At 36.7% G+C, this 11332-nt stretch overlaps 2 protein-coding genes across 2 annotated transcripts; both read left to right on the top strand.

Moving 5' to 3' along the window:
• The first annotated feature begins 1624 nt into the window (after positions 1-1624).
• Positions 1625-2655, top strand: LOC133784060 (non-specific lipid-transfer protein 8-like). Its single transcript, XM_062223586.1, has 2 exons — positions 1625-2068; positions 2391-2655. Exons 1-2 carry the CDS (start codon positions 1740-1742, stop codon positions 2398-2400), a joined length of 339 nt encoding a protein of 112 aa, XP_062079570.1. The 5' UTR covers positions 1625-1739; the 3' UTR covers positions 2401-2655.
• Positions 2656-3773: 1118 nt separating this feature from the next.
• On the top strand, positions 3774-4812 carry LOC133785172 (uncharacterized). The gene is made up of 2 exons (XM_062224428.1): positions 3774-4261; positions 4359-4812. The coding sequence occupies exons 1-2, from the start codon at positions 3774-3776 to the stop codon at positions 4810-4812; spliced, it is 942 nt and encodes a 313-aa protein (XP_062080412.1).
• The last annotated feature ends 6520 nt before the right edge of the window (positions 4813-11332 follow it).

An 11332-nucleotide genomic window follows, 5' to 3' on the forward strand; every position in this document is an offset into this window, starting at 1 on the left:
GTATGTTTGGAAGTAATTGTATAATTACTAGCTAGGCAGTATAATTATTATTCGAGTAGGAATTACATATCCCAGTAATTACAATATTATTTAAAATACACGTTGTGTTTGGATGTCAAATAGTAATTTATTATAAATTTCTAATATCATGTTTGACAAAATAGTTAGTAATTACGTAATAAAAGGATATCATGTGATAAATACTATTTAAAATTGATAGTATTTGAGTAATTACACAGTGCAATATTACACCAAATTCTCATGGGAGCTATGAGAATTGGAGAATGTATGTGTAATTGGGACCCCTCAATTATCTTCATTTACATAGTTACTATGTAATTACATAGTTTAAAAAAACACATCAATTCGAGTAATTAATCTGAATTACACTCAATTCCAATTCCTTTCCCAAACACACCCTATATGATATTAACATTAGCACATGTCATATTATTTAAAGGTTTAGCCGGCCATTGTGCTACAAATTTACTTATTAGTTAGATTTGAATTAACATGAATTCTTATGAATTCATGAAAATAAGCAACCAATTTCTTTTATAGTGTTGACTATTAATTAGTGTAAATTTTTTTATCGTTTGCCTATTATATATAAATGAACTTATATCATTTTAGGTCTCAATACCAGTTCATACTACCATTAATTTTAAATAATTATAAAGTACAAATATTTTTTATTTTGTAAATTCATAAAAAAATAAATAAATGATATTCTCAACTTGAATTTGAACAATAAATTCAAAAAATATCTAAATTTTTTATTAGTCTCTATGATTGATTAATAAGTTTGTGGGAGAAAATGGAGAAAAAAATATAATAAAAAAGAATTCAAGCTATTGAGCTTATTAGGTTCCATTGTTACGGATGCGCGAAATAAAAAGTCATATTAATAATTGTTAAAAATAAAGATCGAAATCGATATAGAAAGAAAAAAAGAACCAAGATTATCCGTAAATATATTGCTTCCTATGTGAAATAATACATATAAGTCTTGTTTGGCTAAGTTTAAACTTTTAGCTTTAGTTTATCAAAAATTAATTTCTCAAGAAGCCACATTTTATAGCCTCTTCAAAAATAGCTTATATAAACAAAAAGTTATTTTCATTGGGACACCCAATCGAACCCTCCAAAGAATATTTAAAACATAATACACATAAATGCGCTTTTAAAACTTATGGCAATCACACCCATAATAAGTTGACGGTGGCTTTTACTTGGTATGGTTTTGTTATTTCGTACGTGCATAATTGATGGTGATAAAACATGCTTTCTAAGAATACAAAAGTATTTGTTTGAATTATGCGTACATAGTGGTTGAATTATATTTGAGTACAAGACTGAATAAAAGAAGCCCTGAATAAAATTTAACATATAATTCTAAATCATTTAGTCGAACGTTATTTCACAAATTTTCGCCACCTAATCCTAGAATAATCTATATGAATTAAATTATTGGAAATAAAATCCCCAAGAAATCAGAACAGCAAATTAATTGTGAATCATTTCTTACACTCCTTATACCTAACTCCCCAACAAACAAACAAAATGAGCAATTTAAAATTTCCATCTATACCGCGCGACATAAAATTTCTTACACAAACGATCTTCCTTCCCTAACTTCTTATATATAGAAGTAACATCAGGATAGCAATTGAAACTTCAAACCCTAAAATATAGAAGAAAGAAGAGTGTTGTCCCCACTACAATATAGATCTGAGACTATGGCGCAATTGGCTGCAGTTTTTGTGCTTCTTTTCTTGGTTGTGGCAGCCTCAGAGGCTGCGATTACATGCAGCGACGTGATTAATGACCTGAGACCTTGCGTGAGCTATCTAGTGAGCGGGGCTGGGAAGCCACCGGCTGCATGCTGTGCCGGCGTCTCGACTCTAGCGTCAGCATCAGCGAGCTCGGCCGATAAGAAGACTGCTTGCGAATGCATCAAAAATTCAGCTAAGAACATTAAACTGAAAGCGGACTTAGCCCAGGCTCTTCCCAAGAACTGCGGCATCAACTTGCCCTTCGCTGTTTCTCCCAACACTGACTGCTCCAAGTAATAACGCTTTTATCTCTCTCTCTCTCTCTCTCTCTCTCTCTCTCTCTCTCTCTCTCTATATATATATATATATATATATACCTGTTTTCTATTTAAATTTTAGAAGTACAGAAAATTGAAGATTTTTTAAAAAATATTTTTCTGTATGGGTCCATACAAAATTTTTAAGCTAAAATCTAAGTTAACAAACAAATTATAGTAAAATGACTATTATTAACAATTATCTGCAACTCCTGCTTCTACTTTTTCCGTTTATAATTTTTGAGTTCACATGCATAATTAATCTGACTATATATATTGCCCTTTTCTTCATCGGCAGGATTGGGTGAAATTTGAAGTTCAGTTCTATAGAAGTCTGCTATATGGTAGTGTAACGGACTCGACGTCATTATAGTATTTTGAATTTTGTAGTAGAAATGTTATTTATATAATATTCTATGTTTGAAATAAGCCCGAATTACCGGTGTGTTTCTGGGATTCCTTCGGCCTTTGTAGTTTTGTGCTTTTAAGCATGTTTTTGTTATCAGTTATATTGTACTTCAATTTCATATAATATATTTTGTTTTTATATATTTTAAAGATAACTACATGACTAGACTTGTCATCAAACATAAATAGTATATATTTCCTAACAAAGTACCGTCCCTAATAATTTTGGCACTACAAAATTATAATAAGAAAGTTTATTTTTTTTTGTTACGAAAAGAAAAGATAAACTCAAACAACAAGGAAGGTGGTAGACACAAGGGGTCTACCTCCCCAAAGTTCAGGAGCATAGTCCTATTGTAATGAGCTGCAAAGGCAGCACATCTATGAGCATCAACATTGTTCTTTCTAGAAACCCAAAACAAAGAGAAACCAACAAAAGAGTCTATTACAGAAAAAAGTTCAAGGAAAACAGAATACGTGGTCCAATCCACCACTTCCCTTTTCTTGACAGCTTCAACAAGTCTTTTGCAATCTGAGTGGAACTTGACTTTGGTCCATCCATGGCAGAACTAAATTTAACAGCGTTGAGGAGAGCCTTACCCTCGGCTTCAAGAGGTGTGGACACCAAAACTTATCAGCCACCACAAACTCCCGAGACCCATTTTCCATGCAGCCAATAACTTTATTGAATGCTAGTAACCCACGGACAGCTGCATCCACGTAGACCCTTTTGGAGGTTTGCCTTGAACTATGGCAGCTCCCCTCGTCATGGTCCGACCCACACGGTATTAAGCCCTTTGACCAAATGGATGAGTTGTATTTGTTGAAATATTAAACTAGAATTTTCATATATTTACTAGAATTTCTAACATGTTCATGTATTTATTAGTGTTTATTGAGTCTTTGGTATTCTAGAACTCTCATTTCTTAGTTAGTAGATGAGAATTATCTAGAATAATCTACTAGCTAATATTTTAATTATGTTTTCGGAAAAGTCCATAGAGTCCTATAAATAGAGATGTAGTCCCACCATTTTGTATCAAGTAAAAAACACAAGTTGAATTCTATAAAAAAGGCTATTCCATCATAATATTATCTCTCATATTAACATTAGTTTTCAACAAAGTCTTCAAGTTCTCTCTCAAATCCATCTTAATTTTCAACAAAGTGGTATGAGAGCCAGGTTCTTGAAGAAAAATGGCAAGTGGAGGAATGATCCTCTTCCAAGTTCCAATGCTTACCAAGAACAAACTATGACAATTGGAGTATCAAGATGAAGGCACTACTAGGAGCTCAAGATGTTTGGGAGATTGTTGAGAAAGGCAATAAGGAGCAAGAAGATGTTGCTCTTTCTCAAGCTCAACGGGAAGCCTTGAGGGATTCAAGAAAGAGAGACAAGAAAGCTCTCTACCTCATCTATCAAGCGGTGGATGAAGATGCATTTGAGAAGATCTCAAATGCAACTACGGCCAAAGAAGCGTGGGAGAAGCTTCAAAGTTCCAACAAAGGAGTGGAGCAAGTTAAAAAGATTCGTCTTCAAACTCTTAGAGGTGAGTTTGAACTTTTATTCATGGAAGAATCTGAATCAATTTCTGATTATTTTGCTAGACTATTGGCAATTGTCAATCAATTAAGAAGAAATGGTGAAGACGTTAGTGAAGTGAAGGTTATAGAGAAAATTCTTCGCACAGTAACTCCAACCTTTGAATACATTGCTACAAACATTGAAGAAAATAAAGATTTAAAAACTATGACTGTTGAGTAACTCATGTGTTCTTTACAATCCTATGAGGAGAAACAAAAGAGGAAAAAGAAGCAAAAGGAGGCAGTGGAGCAATTACTACAACTCAACTTGAAGGAAGAAAATTTCGAAAATAATAGAGATCAAAGAGGAAGAGGACGTGACCAAGGAAGCATATGTGGACGTGGTCGTGGAAAAGGAAGAGAAGGAAGGGGTGGCTTCAACAACTTCAATAATGGAGAAAGAAGTCAAAATCCACAAGCAACAAGAGGATGCGGAAGAGGAAACTCATGGTCAAGGAATGATAAATCCCACATCAAATGCTACAATTGTAATAAGTTCGGCCACTATGCCTCCGAGTGTAAGGAAGGTTGAAGAAAAGGTCAATTTCGTTGAAGACAAAGGTGGAGAAGAAGGAACATTGCTACTAGCTTGCAAAGACAAAGATGAAGGCCAAGAAAATAGATGGTATCTTGACACCGGAGCTAGCAATCACATGTGTGGACAAAGAAGAATGTTCGAGGAGCTCAATGAAGCAGTAAAAGGAAATGTCTCTTTTGGAGATGAGTAAAAAATACACGTGGAAGGCTAAGGTAAAATTCTCATATGCTTGAAAAATGGAGCCCATCAGTTCATCTCAAACGTTTACTTTGTGCCCAACATGAAGAATAATATTTTGAGTTTGGAAAAATTACTAGAGAAAGGTTATGATATTCACTTAAAAGAAAATAACATTTTCTTAAGAGATGATAAAGGTAATTTGATTGCCAAGGTGCCCATGTCAAAGAATAGAATGTTCCTCTTGAATATTCAATATGATGTTCCAAAATGCCTAAAGGCCTGCTATAACAACTCATCATGGCTTTGGCATCTACGTTTTGGACACCTTAATTTTGGTGGGCTCAAATTTTTGGAGAAGAAGGAGATGGTGAGAGGCCTTCCGTGCATCAACCAATCAGATACACTTTGTGATGGATGTTTTCTTGGAAAGCAATCTTGGAGGAGCTTCCTGAAGGAGTCATCTTCAAGTGCCACCAAACCGCTCGAGCTCATACATACTGATGTCTGTGGACCAATAAAACCAAACTCTTTTGGTAAGAGTAAATACTTTTTCCTTTTCATTGATGAATTTTCAAGAAAAACATGGGTTTATTTCATAACGGAGAAGTCGAAAGTGTTCGAGAATTTCAAGAAGTTCAAAGCTCTTGTTGAGAAAGAAAGTGGTCTTCCTACTAAGGCGATGAGATCTGACCGAGGAGGAGAATTCACATCAAACGAGTTCCAAAAGTATTGTAAAGATCATGGAATTCATCGCCCCTTAACGATGCCGAGATCCCCACAACAAAACGGAGTGGCAGAGAGGAGAATCGAACTATACTCAACATGGGTCGTAGCATGCTCAAAAGCAAAAGAATGCCCAAGGAGTTTTGGGTTGAAGCAGTGGCTTGTGCGGTCTACTTAGAAAATCGCTCTCCAATAAGAAGTGTGTATGAAAAGACACCTCAAGAAGCATGGAGTGGAAGAAAGCCCGGAATTTCTCACCTTAAATTCGTTGGAAGTATTGCTTATGCTCATGTGCCTGATGAGAAGAGAACCAAGCTTGATGACAAAAGTGAGAAGTATGTATTCATTGGCTATGACTCAAGATCCAAAGGCTACAAGTTGTACAACCCAATTACCAGCAAGATTCTCATTAGTCGTGATGTAGAGTTCGATGAAGAAGATTCTTGGGATTGGAACACACAAAAAGACGAGTATGATTTTCTTCCTTACTTTGAGGAAGAAGAAGAAATGGAACAACCAAGAATGAAAGAAGAAACTCAAGAGCCTACTACTCCACTGATCTCACCAACCGGAAACTTACATGGAGATTCATAAAGAGAAAGTTCGAATGAGAAGACGCCACACTTCAGAAGCCTACGAGAGCTTTATGAGGTAACTGAAAACCAAAATGACATCTCTCTTATGTGTCTATTTAGTGATTATAAACCTCTAAGCTACCAAGAAGCGGCGCAAGAAAGCAGTGGAGAGACGCCATGGATGAAAAAATCAATTCAATTATAAAGAACAACACATGGGAGCTAGCTATGCTTCCATAAGGACACAAGGCGGTTGGAGTAAAATGATTGTACAAGACAAAAATGAACGCCAATGGAGATGTGGAAAGATACAAAGCAAGATTGGTTGCAAAAGGCTATAGTCAAAGAGAAGGAATTGACTATGACAAGGTATTTGCTCCTGCTTCTCGTCTTGAAATAGTTAGATTAATTATTTTCTTGGCAGCCCAAAATAGATGGAAGATATACCAAATGGATGTAAAATCTCTTTTCTTGAATGGTTTCCTCGAAGAAGAAGTCTACATTGAGAAACCATTGGGCTATGAAGTAAAAGGACATGAAGATAAAATATTGAAGTTAAAGAAGGCTTTGTATGGACTAAATCAAGCACCGAGAGCCTAGAATACACGAATTGACAAGTACTTTCAAGACAAGAATTTTTCAAAGTGCCCATATGAGCATGCACTCTATATCAAAGTTACAAATGAAGATATTTTGATTGTATGCTTGTATGTAGATGACTTGATCTTTATAGGTAGGAACCCGAGTATGTTTGAAGAGTTCAAGAAAGACATGGCGAAAGAGTTTGAGATGACAGACATTGGGCTAATGTCCTATTACCTCAACATTGAAGTTAAGCAAGAAGACAAAGGAATTTTCATCACTCAAGAAGGCTATGCTAGAGAAGTGCTTAAGAAGTTCAAGATGAATGACTCTAATCCAGTTGGCACGCCGATGGAATGTGGAATCAAGTTGTCAAATCATAACGAAGGAGAAAAGGTGGATCCAAATCTCTACAAAAGCCTTGTTGGAAGTTTGCGCTACCTAACTTGTACGAGGCAGAATATTCTCTATGCTATTGGAATCATTAGTCGCTATATGGAAGCTCCAACAACAACTCATTTGAAGACTGCAAAGAGAATACTTCGGTACATCAAAGGTACAACCAACTATGGCTTGTTTTATTCATCTTCTAACAATTATGAGATAGTTGGATATAGTGATAGCGATTGGAGTGGAAACTTTGATGATAGAAAGAACACCACCAGATTTGTGTTTTTCATGGGAAACACTGCTTTTACTTGGATGTCAAAGAAGCAACCAATCGTCACATTATCAACTTGTGAAGTTGAATATGTTGCCGCAACTTCATATGTGTGCCATGTTATTTGGCTAAGAAACTTGCTGAAAGATTTGAATGTGCCACAAAAAGAGCCTATCAAGATTCGTGTTGAGAGCAAATCAGCACTTGTACTAGCAAAGAATCCCGTCTTTCACAAAAGAAGCAAGCACATCGACACACGTTATCATTACATACGAGAATGCATTGGAAGAAAAGAAGTGAGGTTGGAGTATGTGAAGTCTCAAGATCAAGCGGCAGACATCTTCACCAAGCCACTCAAGGGAGAAATGTTCGCCAAGTTACGAAGCATTCTTGGAGTCACAAATCAAATTTAAGGGAGGATGTTGAAATATTAAATTTGATTTATTATGGTTAGTTTCTAGAATTTTCATGTATTTACAAAGGTTTCGCGAATGTTCATGTATTTACTAAAGGTTGTTGAGTCTTTAGTATTCTAGAACTCTCCTTTCTTAGTTAGTAGATGAGAATTATCTAAAATAATCTACTAGCTAATAATTTAATTGTGTTTCTAGAAAAGTCCATAGAGTCCTATAAATATAGATGTAGTCACACCATTTTGTATCAAGCCAAAAATACAAGTTGAGTTATATAAAAAAGCTTCTTCCATCATAATATTATCTCCCATATTAACATTAGTTTTCAACAAAGTCTTCAGGTTCTCTCCTAAATCCATCTTAATTTTCAATAGTATTCCATAAGCCATGCATTAACCTTATTTATGATGGCCCCTTGGGTCCATCATGAAAGGTCTTATTCCTGGCATGTCAAAGATTAAAACACATATAACTAGCATATTGCAGAAAGTAATTCTCACCTTGGCCAGAAACAAGAAGGAGAGAAGGAGGGCAAAGAATCCATTGAACAACGTCAGAACTTGAGGAAAATGAGAGTGCATCACTTCTAATGTCCCAGGGACTGCTAAACCAAACCTGTCTAGCTAAAGGACAGTAGAAGAAAATGTACAGAAAGGAGTCCTCACAGGCATTGCATAGGCTGCATGTCATAGGAGCCTGAAATATACTTTGAAGTCTTTTCCCAAACGGAAGGATATTGCGAGCCAGCTTCCAAAGGAAGAATCGAACTCTCTCATGAATTGGACTCTTCCAGACTCTTTTCAAAAGGGCAGTATATGCTCCCATTTTACTCTTAACTATAGCCTTGTACGCATATTTTACCTGAAAACGACCATTTGTTGAATCTTTCCAAATCAATTTGTCATCAAAGTCATATGGGAGCCTCTTGAGAACATCTTTGACTCCAAATAAGCTAGGTGTGAACCAGTGAGCAAACTCCTTCTCATTCCGCTGAAACACCGTAGAGTGAAGTGACTGATGAGGGATCACCATTCTAGGATTAAAGGCAGCTCTATACTGGTCCCATGAGGGCATTCCAAATGTCCACCTCAAATCATTTCCAATAAGGTAGCAACTTTCATTACGGAGAAAGGCTCTAGAAGAGAGAATCATTTTAGTAATAACAGAGGCATTGAAAAGTAACTTAATAGACCAAAATGACATACCATGAGGCAAATATTTAGCTTTGAACACCTCACCCGACAAAGAATTCTCCCCAATAGCCAAATGCCAACCAAGTTTAGTGAGCATAGCAAGATTAAGGTCCAGAAATCTCTTGAACCTCATACCCCCACCTTCTCATAGGGTACAAATTGAGTCTGAGTTAGAAAGAGCCAATAAATGTGTCTTCTCCGAAACACCAATCTACCAAAATTTTCGGACTACCTTGTTAAGATCCTCACAAAGGGATTTAGGGAGAAGGAACAAGGACATTGTATTGACAGGGAGGCTTTGAACTACTGACTTAATGAGAGTTGATCTACCAGCCTGAGAGGAGCATCCCAAGGATTTTGTCAGTTCATGTCATTTCTCTAAATCGCAACAAGTCAACTATCTCATCACGAATGGGTGATGCAGTATTAGAGTAAAATATGACAACGAATTTGTTAGTGTTGAGCTTCTGCCCAAACCAGGAGCAATAGGTGTGAAGAGCCTGAAGAACCACCTCCACCTCATCTTTCAAAGCCTGACAGAAGATGAAAGTGTCATCTGCATACATAAGGTAAAAATCGCTGGACTAGATGGGCTAACCTTAATCATGAATAGCACGATTAGATTCTTCTCTAAGGATAATCTTGGAAAGAATTTCACTACACAAGATAAAGAAATATGATGGTAGAGGGTCTTCTTGCCTCAATCCCCATGCTAGATAGAATTGTTTTAATTGCCCACCATGTAAGAGGATAGAATAAGTAATTATGGAGATGCATCGATGTATCAAGCTTCTGAACTTAGCATCATAACCATAAGCCTAGAGAGTACGGTCAATGAAGTTCCATTCTGGCGTATCACAGTCCTTCGATATATCAAGCTTATTACCCATATATCCCTTATTGCCCTTCCTTTTCTTAAAAGAACCCATAATCTCATGGGCTATAATACCATTCTCTACTATCCATCTCCCTTGAACAAAAGCAGATTGATACGGTGAAATTAGGGGAGGGAAGACTAATCTCAGTCTATTAGCAACCACTTTAGAGATGACCTTAAAGGAAAAGTTACAAAGGCTGATCAGTCTATAGTCATCTAAGCCCTTAGCTGATGGTCTCTTAAGAATGAGGACAATAAAAGTCAGTTTTAGAGAACGTACAATATGAATGAGATCCTCCCCCATAATGTCCTAATGGGCTCTAAAGAAATGGCCCGACATCCCATCAGGTCCTTGGGCTTTAAGGAGAGCCATAAAAAACACCACATCTCTGATTTCCTTACCGTCGTGGAGTTTAGATAAAGCAAGATTCATGTCAGTCGTTATACTGGGGAAAAACAAGGTTGAAGAGATCATTATCAAATGGTGGATTTGAGGACCTGTAGAGGACATTGAACTTTTGGAGGAAATAGTTCCCAACATAGCGACGTCCCGAAATTCAATTCTCCCCATCATTCGAGACTGTGCCTATGAAATTACGGTGTCTACAAATAACTGTAGAGGCATGAAAGAAAAAATCGTTGCAGTCTCCATGATTTGACCAAAGGTCTCTGAATTTATGTCTCCAAATGTCAGATTGGCGGGCATTCACTTCTTCTATCTCAAGAATGATAACGGCCTCCAACTGAAGGTTAGAGGAGGAAAGGGGTCTATTTTGAACCTCTGTCAATAGATTGTTGAGGAGGCAAAGTTTTTCATTGCAGAACCTGAAAGATTACTTGTTCCATTTTTCTAGCATATTTCCAGTATGTACTGTCTTAGTAACCAGTTGGAAACTCCTAACACCTCTCACGAACATGCTCCATGCATTTTGAACCATTTTACGACAGCTAGGATCCTAACCAGGCCTCGAGGAATTGAAATGGGGCAGAAAAATGTTCCTTATCCATGACTAGATCAAGGAGAATGGGAGCATGGTTTGAATCCTTTATAGGAAGAGATTTCACCCCCGCTTTGGGGAAGGCCAGAATCTAATCTGACGATCCCAAAACACAATCAAGACATTACCACACCAAATCCTAAAAAGAACGACCATTCGAGCATGTGAAGAATGTACCAATAAATCCCAGATCAACTCCCTCAGTGATAAGAAAAAAGTCTTTGAGAGCCTGACCATCTCTATGGGTTACCTCGTTACACCAAAATTTTCTCCCTTATCAATTATCATGTTGAGGTCACCTAAAAGACCCACAGATCAGAGATACACCCAACCTCCAAGGCCATATTCTCCCAAAAAAATAGATCCATCCCGGCGCACTAGATGAGCATAAATGAAATAACCAGACCAAGCAGGGCCATGTAAAATCTGAGAGAATTTAACAACAATAGAATTCAATGAAGAAGAAACAAAATCTAAGTTGAGACCAGCCTTCCAACATAAACATAAA

Source organism: Humulus lupulus, chromosome 6 (genome assembly GCF_963169125.1).
Source record: "Humulus lupulus chromosome 6, drHumLupu1.1, whole genome shotgun sequence".
Lineage (NCBI taxonomy): Eukaryota > Viridiplantae > Streptophyta > Magnoliopsida > Rosales > Cannabaceae > Humulus > Humulus lupulus.